This window comes from Aquarana catesbeiana, linkage group LG03, assembly GCF_042186555.1.
Source record: "Aquarana catesbeiana isolate 2022-GZ linkage group LG03, ASM4218655v1, whole genome shotgun sequence".
In the NCBI taxonomy this organism is placed as follows: Eukaryota; Metazoa; Chordata; class Amphibia; order Anura; family Ranidae; genus Aquarana; species Aquarana catesbeiana.
The window spans coordinates 688,620,944-688,644,449 of NC_133326.1; the positions used below are offsets into that span (position 1 = coordinate 688,620,944).

The 23,506-nt window shown below is 42.5% G+C and overlaps 1 protein-coding gene across 1 annotated transcript; it reads right to left on the minus strand.

Annotated features, from left to right (window-relative positions):
- Nucleotides 1-2,410: 2,410 nt before the first annotated feature.
- LOC141134756 (olfactory receptor 10A7-like) lies at nucleotides 2,411-3,337 on the minus strand. Its single transcript, XM_073624195.1, has one exon. The coding sequence runs from the start codon at nucleotides 3,335-3,337 to the stop codon at nucleotides 2,411-2,413; it is 927 nt and encodes a 308-aa protein (XP_073480296.1).
- Nucleotides 3,338-23,506: the final 20,169 nt, after the last annotated feature.

Sequence of the window (23,506 nt, forward strand, 5' to 3'; positions counted from 1 at the left end):
CTTACCTGTGTGCATAACCCGACTTACTCTTATGCCCCGTACACACGATCGGACTTTCCGACAACAAAATCGTGGATTTTTGTTCAAAGGATGTTGGCTCCAACTTGTCTTGCATACACACGGACACACAAATGTTGGCCAACAATTACGAATATAGTGACGTACAAGACGTACATGATGTCTCCATTACGAACACTATTTTTACAAGACCGAGTGCTTCCGGCTCGTACTTGATTCCGAGCATGCGTGGACTTTTTTCCGATGGACTTGTGTACACACGATCAGAAAGTCAGACAAGAAACATTTGTTGGACCTTTGATAACCTGCTAGCCAACATTTGCTGGCGGAAAGTCCGACAACAAATGTTCGATGGAGCATACACACAGTCGGACTTTCCGCCAACAAGCTCACATCCAACATTTATTTTGGAAAATCCGATCATGTGTACGGGGCATTAAACTTTGCCTTTGCTCATGTTTTAACCTTGTTCACCTGATCTCTCTGACGGCCTGCTTCCTGGACGTGCTCTGCCTGCTGACTCAGTCCCTTGTTACCTGGCTGCCGCTGGTCACTGCCTGCATACTGGCTCTGCTACTATCTCCTTCTCTGGTTCTAAGCTACTTTGATATCCTGTTCTTAGGACTGCGACCCCCAGCTTCATCCACCTAAAGAGCTGACTTCACTAGCAAGCTACCCCAGCATTTGTGCCATTTTGTGCCCTCACACTCTCTGTCTCCACCTTCAGTAGTGTTGGGCAGGAGGTGCAAGAGAGGCCTCCACAACATTACAGTCATTACCAGGTACGTGATAGTCCCGCTGTGGTCGGCAGCATTCACATCATCTCTTCCAGCCTTCAAAGAGGTTGTAAACCCTAAAAAAAAACAAAACAAACAAAAAAAAAAAACCTGTAAGACAAAGGCATAATGAGCCAGTATGCATCGCATACTGGCTCATTAGGAAATACTTACCTTAGTATGAAGCTGTTGCAGCTGAGCCAACACACTGCTGAGATGGCTGACATTTTCCCCAGGGTTTCTTCCGGGTTCGCTGTGATTGACCAGAGCCGTGATAACGTCACTCCTGCGCATGCACACGGGGACCTCCCGTCACAGCACAGGGCCCTAAAGAAATGGCACGATTGGCTGTTTCTTCAATGCGCATGCGCCGAAAATTTCGGTAGCGGCGTATATAGTAGATATCTCCTATATGGTGCAAGTTTAGGAGATATTTACAGTATCTACAGGTAAGCCTTATTATAGGCTTACCTGTAGGTACAATTAAACAGGAAGACTTTACGTCCTCTTTAACTAAGAAAGCTTTGGGTGCCACTACAGGTCTTCATCTCAAACTCCGTTGACTCACGCTAAACAGGGTGCGGGCATGGGGAGAGTCTGTCCTGGTTCAACACACACACTGAAAGCAAAAGAAATCCAAACTGTTGCAATCCAAGAAAACCCATGCGCCAGCTAAATGAAAGCAGCTTCAGCCTGACTCCATTCAGGCATTGCTTGGATGGAGCCAGGCTGAAGCTGCTTTCATTTATCTGACACTTGGGCTTTCTTGGAGTTTGGCAGTTTGGATTTATTTTGCTTTCAATAGATTTACCTTATCCCTTGCTTCAACACACAGTGCCTGGGTGAGGGTGACATCATCCTCCTTCTGAGGAGATCCTGAGGAATGCTGAGTATCCAAGATCTCACAAGATCATGATTATGCACTGTTGGCAGCATCTTGGGTACTTAGCATTTTTGCTGGTTGAAGCATGGCATCACCCCCCCGCGGTATGGAAGCCAGGAAAGATAAACGAATACGTACTCATTTTTCTTTCCCTATAGTTTTTTTTTTTTACCTGTACGGCTGCTATATGAGACAGGAAAGAAGATCTAATGTATTAAGCAGGCCTTGCGATTTAAAGCATATGTAAAGCAAAACTTTTTTAGCTTTCAATAAAATGTGGAAGGGTTAAAACCACTGTTAAGTTTTTCTTGCTGATTATGTCCCGGTTAGAAAGTCACCAAGAGTATAAGCAAAGGGAAATTCTAAATTTTCCACTTGTAAATCCCCCAATGTCTAAGACAGAAATTCCCTTTATTTCCTTGTTTTCTGTTCTGTCTACTAGATTGGGAGATATCTACGTATCTGGGCACAGATAATACACTTTTAACTTTTTTTACCCTACTGATCCCAATGCATATTATCAAAATGCTAAAATTTTGCCTACATTTCCCAATTTTAGCAGAAATTTGGGGAAATGAATAATCCTAATTTTACTCATCCCTAGTGAAAACTGATCAGTGAAAATTCAAAAGTTTTTTTTTAATAAAAATTAAGCTTTATTTAAACTTTATTTGCAGTGTATAAACATTACAGTCATAATACAGGAACCTAGAATTAACTCCACATAATTACCTTATGTACGGTATATTATCCGTTTAATCACCATTTGGATCTCATGATTTCTTAAACTATATATTATGGGATTGAAAAGTGGGGTCACCACAGTATACAGAAGGGACTGTACTTTGGTCAGATTAACTGACAGACCTTTAGATGGAATAACATAAAGCATTATTAAAGTCCCATAATAGATGCAAACCACTGCCAGATGGGAACTACAGGTGGAGAAGGCTTTTTTTCTACCTGTAGAAGATGTGATCTTCAGGATGGTAATAAGTATGTAGGCATAAGTCACAGTTATGAAACCAAGTGGAAAAAGTGTAACAGGTATACCCAAGATTAGGTTCTCAAGTTCAATCACTGAAGTATCTGAGCAGGAAAGTTCCAGCAGTGGGGTGGGATCGCAGAAAAAATGATCAATGACATTGGGACCACAGAATTGGAGTTGGCACATTTGGCTGACTGTTATCATGGTCAGAAGAAAAGCAAACACCCAGGACCAAGCTACCAGAAGAACCTGGAGCTTCTGGTCCATTATGAGTAGGTAGTGAAGAGGGTTACAGATGGCAAGGTACCGGTCATAGGACATCACAGTGAGTAGAAAGCACTCAGTAATTGCAGAAGAACCAAATAGGTAAAGTTGAGTAATGCAGCCAGAAAAAGTAATGGATTCCCCATTTTTCAACAAGACCGATAATATGGTTGGAAAGACAACAGTAGTGAGAATGATATCAGATGATGAGAGGTTAGACAAGAAAAAGTACATAGGTGTGTTCAAGTTTATGGACACCAACACTAAAGCTATGATCAACAGGTTGCCGGATAATATGGAAACGTAGATTGCTAAGAAAAGAATAAAAAGGGGAATTTTCAGGTTGTGAAAATTCTGAAAGCCAAGGAGCCAAAATTCTGTGGCTGACGTTTCGTTTTTCCAACTCATTTAAAGAATAAGTCAAATAACACAGAACTAATTATTCATGAATCATTCAGATCTTTGAATTTAAGTGTTAGATTACTTGCCTAGAAAAAAAAGGAAAAACATCAGAAACTGTAACGTAGTCTCATATTAATCTCTCCATCTTTTTAACACAGTGGGTTTGATTTACTAAAATTGGAGAGTGAAAAATCTGGTGCAGCTGTGCATCGTGGCCAATCATTTTATAGCTGCAGCTTGTTCAATTAAGCTTTGACAGAAAACCTGGAAGCTGATTGGTTTCTATGCAGAGCTACAGCACATTTTGCACTATAGAATCCCATAAGAGAGCCTGCAACTCCAAGTCCGTATAAAAAGGTTTATAGGTTACATGTTAAAAGAGTATACAAAAGGGCTAACGCGTTTCAGCAAACCGCCTTGGTCACAGCACAAAAATTTAAATGAGATACAAAGTATATATAGTGTGCAGAAAACTCCACCCACCCAGCAAGCATTGGAACAATCGTGCTAATTAATTTTGCACTATAGCTTTTGTAAATCAATCCCTGTGTCTCATATACAATAGTTAATGAGATGGAAAGTATAATAAATAATAATAATAATAATTTAACTATGTTATTATATTTTTATGAATTTATGAAAAATGTTTTCACACATTTTGGTCTTATGTTACCTAGTCTTAGTTTTATTCTGAGTAGAGAGCTGAGATGTGTTTGGATACTTTTCTAAACCCATGTGGCCCAGTCTAGAAGGAAATTGTCACCTGTAATGGGCCAATTATCTGTAGCAGATGAATATCCCCCTATCACTCTGCAGAATTTTAAACCTTTACAGGTGACTGCTTCTTGCTGGGCTTGGCCATGCTGTTTTGGAAGAGCATCTGAACACACTTGAACTTATACCCAATTCTGAGTACCCAGAGTCCGTACCCAGAGTGTTGCTAGGCTCTCATAGCTTGGCTTTGTCCACACACTAGGCTTTAGAAAGGGGAGGAATTCCTTGAAATGTGTTGCCATAGGAAGGAACCTAACCCAGAAGTGTTGCTCAGAAGCTGGAGGATGCAGATACCTTCCACTGCTCGACTGGTCCATTCTTTGCTAGCATCCAGTTTCCAGCTCACATAAGTAACCTTGTCAGTGTTCATGGAGGGGTGCTAAAGATGGTTGGTAAAATTAATGCATGGGATTGGTGTGCCCTGTTTTTCTTTTATCACTGCACAGCATTGCCCAAGTAAGTCTACTTGAGGTGCTTTATAATCTGCTTGCTCCCTTACCAGATTGATGTGATCCTCGCTGAAGTAACCAATGGAGCACAGGTCAATCATATATTTTCTGCTGCCTACATTCTAATATTAGTAAAGGGGCAACCACACTATCAGAGAATAAGGGATCTTTAATATACAAAGGTAGACTAAATGATTGAGTTTATATCTACTTTAAAGTGGAACTATACTATACTATTGAAAATCCTTGCAAAGGTCTTGGCGGCTAGGTTGAACAAAGTCATAGCAAAACTCATCCACCCCAACCAAACGGCTTTATACCTGGAATAACAACTAGCACAAATATAAGGCGGCTATATTTGAATCTCCAGGTCCCAAAGGACGGGGGTGGAGAGAGGGCCATCCTGTCGCTGGACGCTGCCAAGGCCTTTGACAGTTTAGAGTGGCAGTATCTGTGGAGGGCAATGGAAGCAGTCCAACTCGGACCGGGTTTCATCAACAGGGTCAAAATGCTTTACAGAGCACCAGAGGCCAGAGTAAAGGTAAATAATGAACAATCTGATAAATTTGGATTGGGGAGGGGGACGAGACAGGGATGTCCCCTGTCACCCCTGCTCTTTGCCATTGCGATTGAGCCTCTGGCCATCACCCTCAGATCCTCTGATCAGGTGAGGGGTTTTTGAAGAGGTGATTTGGAGGAAAAACTTGCACTATACGCAGATGACCTTCTGTTATTTCTTGGAGACAGGCAGGACTCTCTCAGGAAAGCTATGAACATTATTAATAGGTTCGGTCAAATCTCCGGGTTAAAGATAAACTGGGCAAAATCTAGCTTGCTACCGGTATACCCCTTGGAAGGCTCCCTGCCCGAGGAGGTTGCCCAGATTCAAGTGGTGAATAAATTTAAATATCTGGATATAAATATCACCAGAGACCCTCATCTTTATACCTCAGACAACATCGACCCGTTATTGGCCAAATTTAGGGGAAAAATACAAGTGTGGAAACGCCTGCCACTATATGTGGCAGGTCGCTGTAGCCTAATTAAAATGATATGGATGCCACAGCTTCTTTATGTATTACATAATTCCCCAATTTGGCTGTATAAAAAGCGGTTCCCAAGCATAGATATTTTGTTCAAAGGAATGATCTGGAAGGGTGGTCTAGCAAGAATTCGGTTAACTACCCTGCAGCTCCAGAAGTCGGAAGGAGGAGTAGCTCTCCCGCACCCCTTTAGTTATTTTTTGATGTCACAACTCCAGCACATAGTGGGGTGTATCCTAGTAGGCCGAGAATCAGGAAGAAAGATGCTCCTACAAAACACAACACATGATTCAATAGCTGCAGCCTTGGAGGCAGGATCCTTTCCCTCAGGACTCCCTACCCTGAATCTAATGATGAGAGTATGGGACACAGTGAAAACAATTTTGAAGTATAGAGGTCTCACGGAGTACACCCCCCTGTGGGAGGATAGCAAACTGGGAGGATTACAAAAGTTGGGGGTAGTAAAGGAATGGGAGAGATGTGGAATAAAATCTATTACCCAGCTATACCTAGACGGCACTTTGAAATCCTTTCAGGAACTGAGAGACCTATATGCTCTACCGAATGAATCTTTTTTTTTAATATTTACAGGTCAGGCATGCACTGGAGGAACAATTTAGAGGGAGCCCCCTAGATTGGAATACAATTTCAGTACTTCAAAAACTAATCAATGCAGAGTCAGGGAAAGGCTTAATTCCAAAAATATATCCACATACCAATAAGGGGAGACTGGGAGGGATGGAGCCTCCTTTTTACAGGAGAAAATGGGAAAAAAACATGGGAGACATTTCTGAAGGGCAGTGGAACAGAATTTTAGAACTGGCCACAATGGTCTCGCTGTCCACCTCTCAGAGGATGTCACATTTGTTCTTGCTATATAGAACCTATTATACCCCTCAAATACTTTTCCAGTTCGGCCGTCGGCCAGACTCAAGATGCTAGGTGTGGGGATCTAGAGGCGCATATGCTCCATATGTTTTGGAGATGCCCGAAGTTGTTCTGTTACTGGACAGGGGTGACGGGAATCATCTATCAGGCGTTTGGAACTTCTACGGAGCTGGAGGTAAAACATTGCCTACTGGGATTAGTGGAGGGAGTGGGAAACCCAGGAAACAGTCAGGTAGCAGTTATGAGATACTTATTCCAAGCTAGGAACCTGGTCGCCCGGAGATGGCAGTCGGTGTCACCACTGTCAAGTGGGGACTGGCTAAATAGCATGAACGAGGTGATTCTCAAGGGGAAATCGGTATATATAAAGGAAGGGGCGTTAAAAAAATATGACTTGATTTGGAAATCCTGGTGGGAAGCAAGAGGGATTAATGTGTAAATTCTATTAGCATAGAAAAACAGGTAAAAGACGGGTAGTGACCTAAAAGAGAAATAGATCATGAGAGACTGAAAGATGAGTGAATGAGTGGAATGGATGGAGTTGTGAGGGTGAAGTGAATTGGTTGTGAATTTAGATATAAATAGAATTTTAGACAGGTCCCTTTGCAGGATGCCCACCCCACCCAAGCAATACTCAAAACGTGTCTATTATATTATATACACCGCTTATGTAGGGGGTGAAAAGTACTGGGGAGAGAGGTTGGGCCCTGGAGGAAATATCTGTTTTGATACATTGTGTAAAAATTAAGAAATATTTGAATAAAGAAATAAAGTTTAAAAAAAAAAAAGTGGAACTATACGCACCTCGGCTCCGCTGACATTTTCAGATGACCAGCTTCCGGGTCTTGATCGCCAGCTGCTGCTATTGGTCAGGTGGGGATGATGTTACTCCAGTGAATGTGCGGGAGCTCAGTCATATTTGGCAAGGGTAGAGTGGCAGGTAAGTAACTTTAATGAAGAAGAGACTAAGCAATTCCTGCCTGTTCGCCCATCTTCAATTCTGGCCTCAAGTTCCACTTTAAGTAGCAATCACTATTAAGCAAAGCATGCTGGGTGGGAACATGTTATAAAAAGAAGACCTTTCAGGGAAGATGTTGTGAGCTATATGTTCTGAGCGATCAGTGATGTGATCTGTGAAATCACTGTGCAGGGTCAACAGATATTTCCCTGTGTTGTTTCACCTTTACAACCTTCCTGTAAAAGTCCCCATCTGGTGTGCTCATATTGCTGGTGAGTACAGCTAAGCAGCAGTAAATTTGGGAAGAAGTGCAGTAAAGGGTGAAGGTTGCAGTATGGGTGCCTGGTCCCATTTGTGGGGACCGACCCAAAGTTTTCAGTTTAAAACATTGCTACCCTACTAAAGACAAGGGTAAATCAGATGACAGCTTTGCAAGGTCTGTTGGAGCGTTCAATCAGTATTACAATTTGAGGTCGTTTTGGGGGATATGGATGTTATATGGGGCTCAGATCTTAAAATGGACCTGAACTCTGGAACCTGTGGCCAAAAAAGGTAAGCGTAGGGCAAAGGACTAGTCACCAGTTGTCAGGAAAGGCTTCACCTGCTGGTGGCACTGTATGATCTTTGGGCTGCAGTACTGGTGTCCACCAGCGGGTGTCTCCTGGCAGTGTGGAGCCGACATTATCTCTTGCGATCAGGCGTCACCTGAGGCTAATTGCAGGAGAGTTGTACTTATACCCGGCAGGCACTCACACCCTTGCCTTGGTATTGTCCTTGCCCTGACCTGTATCCTGTGATCCTGAGTACCCGAACCCAAACCTGAACCTGTATTTTTGTACCTGTTCCTGTGCATCCTGTGTTCCTGTATTCCTGTACCCCTGCCCTGCAGCCTGATCCCTTACACCGTCTCCCTGTCCTGTCTTGCTCCTTGCCCCCATCTGCTGATCTCCCGTTTATGATCCTGGCCTGGCTACGTTTAAGATTCTGGTATTCCCCATCTATTGTACATACCTGTTGGACTGTTGTTATTTGTGAGTCACTGTCTGGTTGTTGGATTGTTGTACACTGTGTGGTATTGGAGGTGTTTTTATATCTATATTCACTAATCCTATTAAACTTCATTATTTCACTTTACATGCATTTGGTTTCCTCTGTTACCGTCCACACAATTCTGATCACACCTGTTTATGACACCAGTTTTGCCTGTGGTCTCTCTGCAGCTGACCTTTTTCTATTAATCACTTACCGTATCTTTCTCTGCACTATATCTCTGTGTAGAGGTGGCCACCTTTTAGGGCTTTGCTTCCCTGCTGATGACTTGTGATTTAATGACTGGTTAAGCAATCAAGATCAAAAGGAGCCAGAGATGTGCTGGAAGCACAGGTCAACAGAATGAATGAAGGGAGACGCATGCAGTACACATTACCCTCCAGTAAGCAGCCCAGTGGTGACCTCTCACAATGCAAATATAGAGCTATGAGGCTGTAGGCATGCTCAGTTACCAGGACGTGTACTTCTAGTTTTTGAGAAGAATTCTACACAAGAAGATACATTTTTCAGAATACTGTTTAACATTAACATTTCTAGATGTCCCCTATAACATAGCAAAACTTATTCCACTTTTAATACATTTCGGTGGTTAATAATGATTAGAATTAGAGCTAGATTCCCATCGCATGAGTCTTTAGGCATTGATGACTTTCACCACCTAAGTCAATAGGCTTTGATGATTTTCATCACCTAAGTCTGTAGGTTTTGATGATTTTCATCATCTTATGCTGGCAATACACTATACGAAAAATCAGCCGAACCCATTTTCGAAAAACGAACGTTCGGCCGTGAGCGCAAACGATCCATCATGTAATGACTGATAAATCGTTCAGTGGACATAAATAAATACATTTTTTGTTAGTTTTTTTTACATATACCTAGTGCAGACAGTTCGGACGGGAAACACATTAACCTTTCAATTTATCTTTCATTCGGCAGAAAATTTCCAAACTTGTCCTTCGTTTTTTCGGCTCAAAAACATTCAAAAGATTATCGATTTTGTGCCGAAAAATGAACAAACGGTCTAAATGACCGATTTTCGCCCGATTTTTCGTATAGTGTATGGCCAGTATAAGTCTGTAAGCTATGATGATTTTCACCACCTAAGTCTGTAACCTTTTGGCACCCCAGCACTCAATTTCCTTGTTCTCCTGTTCAAACCTGGCTTAGAATATTGTGATTATCATTTGTTATATTAGGTGTTATATGAAATTACTATTTGTCATTTGAAAAAAAAATGTTTGACCAATAGAGGAACAAGCTACCTCTTTGCCTCTGCCATTTGAAGTTGTAGTATGCCGAATTGTAATTTTGCTTCTGAATACAATATAAAATTGCTCGTAGAAAAGAATGCTATTCACTTTTTTTTTCCTGTAGCTGGATTAAGAAAGCCAGGTAGATACACTTGGCTTATTATTAATGTACAAAATTAACAATAAGCTATTGAAAGGGTAATCCTACCTGTTGTCCTTGTGTCTACAGCACGGTTCACAACTGGAAACTGTTCATGAAATTTACCGCTTCTCTGTCGGTGATAAATGTTAAAGCACGCTCTTCTGCAACGTATATTATAAAACTCCCTTCACAGAAGATGGCTTGTATGAAATTGAGTGAATAGTATGGAACCCATGCATGAAAACTGTTGACCATAGTAATCAGTCAAAACCCTTATGTCATTAACAATGTATTGTAGACAGATGGAAGCTGACTGATTGATATAAGATAAGCTATTTTTCTTTGTAGAATATTTTTCAACTTGTAAACCTACTCTTGTACCAGTGGAAATTATAATAGGTCTTTTGTTATCTTATGCTCAGCAAAGAATTTTAAATGCTTCAAATACCAAGAAAATCCCAGATATCTTATAAAATATCTATTCAAACAGAATACTTAAAAAAATGATTGCATATAGGATGGTATGAAAATAATTTAAATGATAAAGTCAATGTTTATAGATGTAAAAACACTGTGATGGGAATTGCTTGTTGTGCATTATTTAATCCTCACTTATATACTTTTCTGCAGTGGAAAGCAAAGCATGAAGCCTTTCTTTAATTAGGCCTCGAGAGTCAAATAAACTAATAATAGCTATTCGGTAAATAGGTTAATTACCTGTTTTCATTTTTTTTCTATGTGCCACTTCATACTATTATTATAACAAACTAAATGGGATGATAATGCTGAACAGCATCATTCGTGGGAGACAGGGGTGCTTTGTGATATTAGTGGGCCTGTGTGTAAAGATCATAAGTTGGACCCCGTTGCTTGATAAAAAAATAAATGTGGTGTGTTTAGTACACCACAGTTAAGAATGGGCATGGTTTTCATTGTGCCAGGGGCATTGCTAGAATTGTAAAAGACATGGGGTACCTTTGGGCACACCAAGTGGAAGAGTAATGTGGCGCATGTAGCATGCAGCAACAAGTAGTGAGTGTAGTCAAATTGTGTTAAAGGTGGGAGGGGGTTAAGGGGTGTGGTTAAATAAAAAGAAAGCCTTCCTGTACCGATCAAATCTGCTTAGATTTCTGTGCCACAAGTCACAGACATGTATAAACCTCAGCACAATAATAATAAAAAATAAAACTCTTCCATTACATATGATTTTGTGTACACTGAAAGTAGACTTCTTTAATGCAGTCAGGGACTAGTTACCTACCAGCAACTGTTGAGACAATGAACACTTTGGTCATCTGTATGTAATGTGCAATATAGTGTATAGGGTGCAGAAGTGTGTAATTTGCAATATAGCATATATAGTGCAGGAGTCTGTTAAGCTGTCTATAGACTGTCAGTTTTTTCTTGTCCATACAGTAGGTTCTTCCACACAACAATCCAATTCCAGGTCAATCTGTTTCCCAGTACAATCCCCCAGGTCATTCTGTTCCCCAGTATAATCCTTCCCCCAAGGTCATTCTGTCCCTCAGTATAATCCTTCACCTCCCAGGTCGATCTGTCCCCCAGTATAATCCTGCCCCTTCCCCCCTCCAGGTCAGTCTGTCCCCCAGTATAATCCCCCTCAGGTCAGTCTGTCCCCCAGTAAAATCCCCCTCAGGTCATTCTGTCCCCAGTATAATCCTTCCCTCACAGGTCAATCTGTCCCCCAGTATAATCCTGCCCCCTCCCCCCAGGTCAACCGGTCCCCCAGTATAATACTCCCAAGTCAGTCTTTCCTCCAATACAATCCTTACCCCCGAGGGGCAAACTGTCCCCCAGTATAATACCCCCCAGGTCAGTCTATCCTCCAACATAATCCCTCCAAAGGTTGGTCTGCCCACGTTATAAATATTGGAATAGTTGATTTTTTTAGGCTCCACAATAGTTGCTCAAATGTTTATCAAATCACTGTGTTCACTAAAAATACAATAAAATCATTATTAGTACACATAAACGCAACATAATTTACAAAATTTCTGTTAAATTCATACTAAGACCTTGTTCACATGAGGTGTACTAAAGTTGTAAGCCTGTGTGCACGGGGTGCACAGGTGTTCTATGTTGGCATGTGAGTGGATTTGTGTGCACAGTCCAAACACAGACAGTGTGAGTTCACACCCACCAGCACAGATGTCAAATTGACATTTTTCTATTTAAATAGATTAAAAACACTTACACAGAAACCTTTACTAACAGCATTGTATTGAAATTACTGTCCCAGAGACACAGTGACACACTTCTGGTTAGCTTGATGACGTCATGATGTCGCTCTGTCCTACACTTTTCGTCACATCTGACGTCATCAGGGGCATGGAGACAGCGCCGGTTCGTTATGCTTATGTACACCTCCATAAACAATCAAGCTGTTGTTCAATCGTTTAGTCATGTCCGACTCTTCGTGACCTCATGAACCAGAACGAGCCAGGCTTTTCTGTCCTCCACTGCCTCCCGGAGCTTGCTTAACTTTATGTTCATTGTTTCAAATATGCTATCTAGCCATCTTGTTTTCTGTCGTCCTCTTATCCTTTTTCCTTCCATATTTCCCAGCATCATTGCCTTTTCCAATGAGTCCTCCTTTCGCATTAGGTGGCCAAAGTATTTGAGTTTCAGCTTCAGGATCTGTCCTTCCAGTGAATATTCAGGGTTGATTTCCTTCAAGATTGACTGGTTTGATCTTCTTGCTGTCCAAGGGACTTTAAAGAGTCTTCTTCAACAATATTGTTCAAAAGCATCAATTCTCCGGCGTTCAGCCTTCTTTATGGTCCAGCTTTCACAGCCATAGGTTACTATTGAGAATATCATAGCTTTGACTATACAAGCTTTGACTAAACAATCAAGAGGGGACAGCAGAAACGAAAAAACAAAACGTTCCTTCCCTATTCCCTTCCCTACAAATAACACAAAGGTTTAAAAATACTAATCAGCTACCATTTTATTGCAGTCCAAAATAGGAAATATATGGAAGGCCATAAGCCATCATATAACCAAAACTACCACTTTATAGAAGGCCAATATAAAAACTTTAGGTCCCCAATTATACTGAGGCACCAAAAAGGGTAAGCATTCAAAGGATGCCATCCAAACCCAAAAAATTTCAAAAATAAATTTAAATAAACACAGCCAAAAAAAATCTAATAAAAAAAGTCAGTTCTGACTGAGAAATGCTTCATTTAGTGGCCAAAAAAGTTCTAACAATCACATAAAAAAGAACAGAAACAAAAGTTAATGAACAAGTATTTCCAAAAAAAGAAGAGAAAGAAGACATCACCCTTCATTGTTTATGAGACATAATAATTACAAAGTGTATTTATGTAGTCGCACCCCATTGACAGAAATGGAACTGTCCAAACATTGTGACTCAAATCGCAGCAACTTTGAAAAAGGTTCCTGCACTACTTTTTTGAGATTTCTTTGCGGCTTGCATTTAATTCTAGTAAACAAAGTCGCAAGACGCAATTAAATCGGAGGTCCAAATCACACTGATCTGCGGCCTTGAAATTGCGCTGAAGTAGCGTGATTTCAAAGCTGTACTGGTGTGAACCAGGGCTAAGGCCTCATGCACGCTGGACGATATAAAAATGCCAGTAGCATTAGCTGAAAAAATCTATAGCTGTAGAATGAGTTTTGCAGCGTTTTTGCAGTAGCGTTTTTCAGCGTTTTTTAGCATTTTTAAGCTGTAGCAAAACTGTACTTCCACAAAAGTTAATGGCTCAAAAAAATGGCAAATAGCTGCGTTTTTAATAATTTTTTGGGGGTTTTCAGCGTTTTTAAGCTTTTATCAAAGTTAGAGCATTTTTACAGCTGGAAAAACTCCTGTTAAAACCCACTAGTTCTGGGATTTTTTTACAGCCACAAAATGCCACTTTTAATAGCCTATGTGTGCATGGATACATAGGATAACATGCTAGGGAGTTTACTGGCTGCAGAAAAAAACAGCTGAAGCCAAAAACAGCAGCTGTAAAAACATCCAATGTGCATGAGTTTACAAATTAATAAAAAAGTATCAGAACAGCAAACCATATAATCAACTATTATAATTAATAATTATAGTTACGGTTCGAATAAGTTAAAAAAAAGTAAAAAAGTAATAAAAACAGTTGTTATATTGAGTTAATGTTATATTGTTACTGTGTTTTATTGTAAACCGTTGCGGTTTGCTTTGCAGGAACGCCAATCAGCTGCAGCTCTGATCAGCACTGCAGGATGAGATTTCTCATTCGCAGTTAAAAAAGAACATATATGCCCAAGCATGAGGGACCTGGGTTGATCAGTGGGCAGATTGCGCCTATGCTTCAGCACAGATTTCAGTAAGAACAAAAGTTGTTTCATTGAGTTAATGTTATACTGTTGTGTGTGTTATTGTTAACTATTGTTGTTTGCTTTGCAGAAACGCCAATCAGCTGCAGCACTGATCTGTTTATTCTGACAGCAGCAGGGTGCTGCTCTCAGAATACATACGTCAATGCCTAAAGCACTGCAGGAGGAGATTTCTCATTTGCAGTTCCAAAAAAAGTGTATGCCCAAGCATGAGGGGCCTGGGGTGATCGCTTTTATGCTTCGGCATAACATTTCTTCACTTTTTTATGGCAGAGATTTCTTCATCCACATCAATTGATGTGAATGGGGGAATCTGTTAGGTTCTCTTTTTTTACTCAGCCCACAGGCTGTATGAAAAAAAAAGAACATTACATACAGTACAGTATATGTCCAACAGGGACCAGCAATGTACTGATACGTCACTGGGCATTGAGTGGTTATACCTGCAGCTGCAGGCATCATCCCGTTATTGTTTTTATCATGCCCAAAACCACTCTCACAGGCGCAGGCTGAGGAAATGGAACAACCCCTCTCAGTAGAGGAACTTTGCCCTAAACCAGATGAAATCGGGGAAGAGCCCGGGCCCAGACGGGTTCACACTGCAATATTATAAATGCTTTTTCACTGTCCTGTCCCCAAAGCTGATAGCCACCTTCAATACTTTGGCCAACCCCACGGTGTCAATCGGTCGTATGCTAGAGGCCCACATTACGGTCATACCTAAAGAGGGTAAGGATGCCACGCAAGTACAGAATTATAGACCTATATCTCTTCTTAACGTGGACATCAAGCTTTATGCTAAACTTTTAGCCAATAGGCTAAACAGGATTGACAGGGATGCCTGGGACTACATGCGGAGGTCCTTAAGACGATTGGTCTTCATCTGTGCATGTTGGCCCATATCTCAGCGTTATACTCCTCTCCAAGTGCAAATGTAAGGGTTAATGGCCACCTGTCGGACGCCTTCCCCATAAGCAATGGTACCCGTCAGGGTTGCCCCTCATCCCCCCTGATTTTTGTACTTATATTGGCCTTACAGTATGGGAATTGGAATATAAGGTTGCTGCTTTCGCAGACGATATCCTGCTCTCCTTGACCTCCCTAATTACTTCTATACCTAACTTGCTATAAGACATAGAACACTTTGGGACCCTATCACACCTAAAGACCAACTATGCGAAATCCCATGCTCTGAATATTACTCTTACAAAAATGGAGGTGGACAGATGCCAGAACTCTTTCCCTTTTCAGTGGAGCCAGCAGGCCATAACTTACCTAGGCCAGCAGGCCATAACTTACCTTAGTACGGCTAAATTAGCTGATCTGTACAACGCAAACTTTTGTAATGATCTGAAAAAGCCCAACATGATTTAAAAGAATGGGGAAACCTTAACGTTTCTTGGTTTGGTTGTTCTGTTCTCTTAAAGATGATAACTCTGCCGCGTTTTTTATATATTATTCAGTGTATCCCAATCAACCTACCAGCTTCTTTCTTTGTTACATATCGAGAGGCATGCACACAGTTTCTATGGAAAGATTCTCTGCCCCATATTAAGTACACCCACCTTACGCATCTAAAACTTAGGGGAGGTATCGGGCTACCGGACCTTCAGAAATATTTCCTAGCAAGCCACTTTATACGACTTGTTGATTGGAACATTCATGAGTCTGGAAAGGTTTGGGTGACCCTAGAAAAATCATTCACTCACCTCCCCCTCGAGTCTCTACCCTGATTGCCACCTGGACAATGGCCACCAGAGATAGTAGTACACCCTCTTATTCATACATCGCTGGGAGCCTTTGGGCGAGCGATAAAAACCACATCAGTCTCTTTAGTCCCAGGTCCCTTAACCCCACTGAAAAGGAACCCCAGTTTTACACCAGAACTTTCAACTTCCTTTCTTAATCAAGCATGGCCACATGATAAAATACTAGCACATCAGTTTTTCACTGGCGGAGCCCCTCGCTCATATGAGAACTCAGTAGCCTCGTCCCCACTCAATTCCTTCCCGTTTTGGACATATCGACAGATTCGACATTTCCTTTTGACTCAGGCGACGACAACGACGTGGACAAGACAATTAACACCCTTCAAATTATTATGCACCCAATCTCCTCCACAAAGGCATCTTATCTCCTATATATATATGATATACTCATAGAAGACACCTCTTGCGCCTTAGACGCAGCGCACACAGCCTGGGAATCTGATCTACAGATCTCTCTTACTGAGGATTGGACTCGCATTAACGAATACGTCCATAAGGGCTCCCTTAATGTAGCCATTCAGGAAAATTATTATAAAATTCAGACACGTTGGTATAGGACCCCATTACGTTTACATACATTTTCCCCATCTATCCCTGATACATGTTGGCGATGCGGGAAAGCAAAGGGTACCATGCTCCACATTTGATGGGACTGTGACTCTCTCCAACCATTTTGGAAGGAGGTACATGAACTTATTACGCATATTACTACGTACTCCTTAGACTACTCTCCTGCACGGTATCTCTTACACCATACCCATCTAACCAAAACTGAGTACTACAAATCATTGGCCATGCATATGGTGAATGTGGCGAGATTGTGCATCCCGGTACATTGGCGATCCACATGCCCTCCGACGATTGACAAGTGGTTTTGGAGGATTTCTAAAATAGAGGAGATGGAAGAGCTAGTCCACATTTCACAAGAGCGAATTCAAAAGTTTACGGCAACATGGGCCTGTTGGACTCATTTTTAATTTACACAACGCTACCGAGCATACAGCTCTTAAACTATAACTGCCACCATCCCAGCAGCAGGAGGCAGGGGAGGCCTTGTCGAGGCGGTGGAGCCACACTGGGGAGCGTATGTAGACCTTGTCACCCCCCCTCCCCTCTTCTTCACCCTCCCACTCCCTCTCCCTACTTCCTTGTTAATTCCCCCCCTTCTTTCTTTCTCTCTCTCTCTCTCCTGTTCTTTTTTTTCTCCTCCCTTTCTTTCACCCTATTTCCCCTTATCTCTAGTAATTCCCTTTCCTTCTGGTTTTCTTTCTCTCTCTCTCTCTTTCTATTTCTTTCTCTACACATTACTCTTATAGGGTGTACACACGGTCGGACTTTGTTCGGACATTCCGACAACAAAATCCTAGGATTTTTTCCGACGGATGTTGGCTCAAACTTATTTTGTCTACACACGGTCGCACAAAGTTGTCGGAATTTCCGATCGCCAACCACGCGGTCACATACACCACGTACGACGAGACTAGAAAAGGCCGGTTCAGAACCAAGCGCGGCACCCTTTGGGCTCCTTTTGCTAATCTCGTGTTAGTAAAAGTTTAGTGAGAGACGATTCGCGCTTTTTCAGACTCGTGGCTTTCAGATCATTTTCTGTCGTTCAGTTTGTGCTTGTGGGTTTGTATCTGCTCTTCAGTGCGTGCAAGCAAGTTCCGCGTGACTTAGTCATTGTATTCTTGTTCGTTCGTTACTGTTTTTCAGGTCGCTCTTCACAGGCCTTGCTGTTCTTCAGTGCGTTCTGTTACTTAGTTCTGAGCAGCCGACCGTTTTCTAGCCATGTTTCGTATGCGTACTCCTCGTAGAGTTTATGCTGTGCGGGGGCTTGGTGTTGGGGTCCTGACCTTGACACAAGTCCAGTCCATGAACAGGGTGGGGAGGAGTTCATGGACCAAGAATTGGTTGCTTCAGCGTGACCAGTTCTCTCATATGCCTTTGCTCCGTGAGATCCGTGAGAATAATCCTGATGATTTCAGGAACTTTCTCAGGATGACGGACCCCGTGTTTCACCGTTTGTTGGTTTCGCTGACCCCCTATATCAGCAGGCAGGATACCTGCATGAGGCAAGCCATCACTCCGGAGCAGAGGTTGGTCGCTACCCTGCGGTATTTGGCCACAGGGAAAAGTCTGCAGGACTTGAAGTTCTCGACAGGCATCTCCCCCCAGGCTCTGGGGATCATTATCCCAGAGACCTGTTCTGCCATCATCCAGGTCCTACAGAAGGAGTATATGAAGGTAAGATTTTTATCCTTTAATATCACATTTTATTGTATTGAATGTTTGCTAATATATTGTATTTCTCTCCTCATTCCCTAATTACCATGATTGTAATATGCTGTGAATGTCCCCTTTGTTCTCATGCATGCTGGATTTTTATGTAATTATTATTTTATGTCCTTCATACATATTTGCCCTTCACTAACCTCCCCAGCATGGTGTCTCCTGGCCTATATTCACCTCATGTAGTCACTTAACAATGTATTTTATCAGCTCCATAGTAGTGCTTTACCCCAAACACCCCCTAAAATGTTTGGAAATGTTATTTTTGATTTAAATTCAGGCAGAGTGCCAGAGGTTATTTTTTTGTGGTGTCCCCAAATAATTTTTAGTAACCCTCCCTCCCCCAACTGCTAAGTCAGCTGATACCAATTCTCTATCTATCCTCAATGATCTATCTGCTGACTTTGCCAAACCCATACACGCTATACCCATTTCTTTAGTGCTCAGATTTATGGATGAATTCCCCAAAGCATGTAGTGCAAGGGCCTGCCTGTATACTTTCCAATGGTACTGTTTAAAGTTTTTGGATCCTATTATTATCTTGATAGGTAATAGCAGAATGTCCAAATGTCCTCAAATGTGTACAATGTTTATTTATATCTTTGTATTATGACACTTCTTACCTGTCCAGTGGTTTGCCAATAGTGTAACTAAGGAGGGTCTGTTCAAAGTAATACCCATTATTTAGGCATTCATCTCTCAATGAAGTGAAGAGGGTTACCTGTCCAAGATTTCCACACACTCCCTATAATGTTAGAAATGGCCCATGAGAGGGGGGGGGAGGGGGCATATGATAGGTGTACCTTATACTTTGGCCTTGTTAAATTCCCCTTAGTAAATGCTATCTGGAGGTTGCCCCATAATGTTTGTGTATAATCTGCTTGCCATGTTTCAGAGTAAAAATAGTAATGTTTATTGTTTTTTCCTCAACAGTTTCCTTCCACGCCACAGGAATGGCAGACTGTGGCCTCCCACTTTGCCGAGCGGTGGGACTTTCCTAACTGCGGAGGGGCAATTGATGGGAAACACGTCCACATCATCCCACCACCCAACTCGGGGTCGTACTATTATAATTACAAGGGGTTTAATAGTATAGTGATGTTGGCGGTGGTGTCGGCTAATTACGACTTCTTGTATGTGGACGTGGGGAAGAATGGCCGGATGTCCGATGGTGGAGTCATCGCCCAGACGGAGTTCTACAGGCGTCTCCAGAATGGCAGCTTGGACTTGCCAGCTCCAGAGGACAATGTGGAAGGACTCCCATTTGTGTTCGTTGCTGATGAAGCGTTTGCGCTGGGGGACCACCTGATGCGGCCATTCCCAATGAGGACCCTCACCCCGGAACAGAGGGTTTTTAATTACCGGCTGGCCAGAGCCCGAAGAGTGGTGGAGAACACATTTGGAATCCTGGCCAGCCGGTTCCGACTATTTCTGACACCCATCCATATGGTGGAGTATAAACTGAACCATATTATACTGGCGTGCTGTGTTCTCCATAACTTTTTAAGGAAACATTCGACCAACTATGCTGGCTCAGTTGGGCCTGAGGCCGGAATCCTACATCAAACCACACTGACGGCGCTTGAAAGTGGTCGTCCTGGCTTGCCCTCCCTGAGTGCCCGTGATGTCCGGTTACGCTACCTGGAGTTCTTTGCGGGTAGGGGGGCTATCAATATGCCAGACAATCTGTGAAGCCTTTTTATAATAAAAAAAAAAGAAATTCTTTGTGGACATTTACTGCTTGTGTTTGTTTTAGCTGACCCTGACAGAAATGTGTTGAGTCCAGAAAATGTCGTGATTGTGTAACCTTATACAAAGCACTGTTGGCTGTTATTTCCTAAATGCAAAAACACATTTCACTACAAGTGCACTTGCAACTGCACTGAAACTGCACTTGTAGTGCAAAGAGGATTTGCCCTTAGGAAATAACCCCCATTTTTGCTGAAAACAGCAATTACATCACCCCAAAAGTGTTGTATTGTAGTGTTGAGACAATAATCCACACATTCTTGAGTAAGCAACTTTTTTATACCTGCACAATCACATGTGCATTTACCAAAGGTTTTTTAAAACAAACCAACATGTTTGTTGTATAACAATTTTTCCAGTAGCATTATCAAAAATCGAAATGTCCATTTCAGTTTTCATTTTCAGATAAAACAGGCCTGTGTAAAACCAACAAGAAAGACAAAAAACTTGAACTTACAAAGTTCACATTAGGTAAAACCTGAAGGCTATATCAGACATCAGTATTTAGGAACTGGGTTTGATATAGCGTTCAGATGGGGGGAAATCACCCCTGGAAAAGCCAAATTTGGAAGATGCACACCAATTTACGAATGTCAACATGTGCTATCTGCCATCAGGGGGATCAAGGGACGTGTTTTGGGGGAGAAAGCCCTTCCTCAACGCTACTTTATAATTGAGGAAGGGGTTGCACCCCCAAAACGCGTCCATTGATCTCCTGTGATGGCAGATAGCACATGTTGGCACACTGTGTGCATCCTCCAAATTTGGCTTTTCAAAACATTGCAAAAAGTTTTAAAAGATTGGACCACAATCCAAAAAGTGATTTTGTGGGGTTTTAAATTCGCCCCAAAACATCAATGATGTTATTATTTTTTTTAATCACATCATTGATTTTTTGCTGTATGTTTTGCAGTTCTACTTTACACCCAATGATCTCCCCGATCAGGATCTGGGCACCTTCTGATGTGAAACGTTCTGGATCCCTCACATCACGATCACCTAAAAAGAGAGAAACAAAACAAAAACAGGTATCAAAAATCTGCCACCATCCATCTCTTTTACCTGAGTCTGTGGTCACAGACACTCACCTGTTGTGGTGCCAATCTCCACCACATCTTCTTCTTCCTCCTGCTCTTCTTAGTTTGGGGGTATTTCAGCTTCTTCCATAGGTGGGGGGTCTGTGGTCTCCTCGGATGAGTGGTGTCCTCCGAGTCTTTTCTCCCCTATGTAAAACAAAAATGTTATAATTAGCACACAGATATTTGATGGCAGAACTATAAATAGGAAACATTGCTTGGAAGTGGGGTACAATTGTCAATTTTAGCAGAGTTCCAAGATGTAGCTTTTTTAGTGTCCTTTGTCAACCTGCAATCCTTTACCTGTTTTGTACAAGCTTCACAGATGGAGACCCCCTATAGTATCCACTGGAGCACCTGTGTGGCCCCCTAATAAAAATGGTGTTCTGGGGTCCCACACTAGTGCTCCAGTGTCCAGATGTGAAAACAGCTGCTCAGTGTCCTCTCCTTACACAGAATCTAGTTTGCATTTCATTTGAGTAACAAACCCATCTACACAAACAAATATTTGGCATCCAAGTAGGCCCAAAAAAAATGTGGGAAAATGCATATGGCCTAAACAATGGTGTTTTAGAGGCCAAAAGAAAAATGTTTGATACGAACGAATAATGGGCCCATGAACATTAAAGTTGCCCTTTTAAACGTTACAATTAATAAAAGCATATGGAGCAGCACGAACGGAATAAAGACAGAAAGAATAGGAACACAGCACAACTACTTACTTTTTTGCAGCACTCTCCGGATCTTTCGGTACTGCTCTGGCTCTCTCAATTTCAGGTTCGACCACCGCTTCCTGAGCTAATCTTTCGATCGTCGTACCCCGAAATTCATCTGCAGACTTTTGATCACTTTCGCCATGATCTTGGCCTTTCTGATATTGGGGTTGGGGTAAGGCCCATACTTTCCGTCATAGTCGGACTTCTTCATGATGTCGACCATCTCCAACATCTCCCCAAAGGACATATTTGTGGCCTTAAAACGTCTCCTTCTGGATCGGGACGTGTCCGGATCCAGGCTTTCCTCCTCCTCCTCCTCGTTCCTGCAATTATCACGCACCTGCTATGACTCCGCCATATGCTCTTCCCCCACTGCGCCGAACAAAAGGGGGTGGGGAATAGACTAGAAAGAACATCAGGGGCGGGCGGAGTTACACGCATGCGCAGTGTGTATAAAGCGTAACAGGCATGCGGATTACGTACGATCTGTGAGCGGAGGAAGGAGCATTGGACGTGCCGATCGTAAGAACGAAGGTAAGAGACAAACTTGTGCCTATACTGCTTCTTCATTGAAGCCTATATTGTAACAAGATTAGGAGAGTTTTGTCTGACATTAGGCTTTGTCTTGTGTTGTGTCTTGCAGTGAACATGGATATGCTAATGAAAGATAATGACTTCATGTCAGTATTCCTAGATATGTTAAGGGAGCTGCCCTGTCTGTGGGAAATTAAACACCCCCATTACAAGAACCAAGCAAAGAGGAAGGCAGCACTGGAGCAATTGTGTGAAATTGTGAAGCAGGTGATCCCCACGGCAGACATCACCTATTTAAAGAAATTAATTGGTGGCCTGAGGAGCACATATCTAAGGGAGCGCAAGAAAGTCCTGGATTCACAGAGATCCGGAGCAGCAGATGACATCTATGTCCCCAGGATGTGGTACTATGACAGGCTGCATTTTCTGGCAGGCCAGACTGAACCCAGGCCATCCCTCTCCAGTCTTCCTTCCACGCTTCCTTCCCCCCCGGCTGAGGCTTCTGACGCCCAACCTGGGCCTTCCAGGCAACAACACAAGGAGGAGCCCAGATTGAGCCAGGTATAGCATTCCTCTAAATATTTCTGCTTGTCCAATCAATGATGTTAACTAGATGTTAGTTTGGAGTACTAATTTAGGATTGTGATTGATGAAGCAAAACATTACAACCATGTCCCTTTTTCATACACAGGGAAGTCGCAGCCAGGAGGTGGCCGGGCCGAGCCGGCTGCCTGATATGCCGGTCCCTCCACCCCCCCTGGAAAGAGAAAGTGGCAGTAGGAGGAGTGCCCTAGAGGAGGCTACCAGAGGACTCTTTTGGAGGGCTACAGAGGTCCTGGGAGCACGACAGACCGTGGAGGAGGACATTGCTGCCGTCATTGCATATAAAATGCAGAGGATGGAGGAGGGCCAACAAGTCATGTGTGAGGTGCTCATATTGGAGGCTCTTAACAAAGGTATGAGGGGCCAAATGACAGCTCAGACACACCTTTGCGATGGTCCTCCTCCTCCCTCTCCTCCAGGTCCTCCCAGTCCTCCTCCTCCTCCAGGTCCTACTCCTCCTCCTGCCACATCTCTAACAGCACAGCCGGGAAGGAAGCGTGAAAAGAAGGCCAGAAAGTGAGGACCC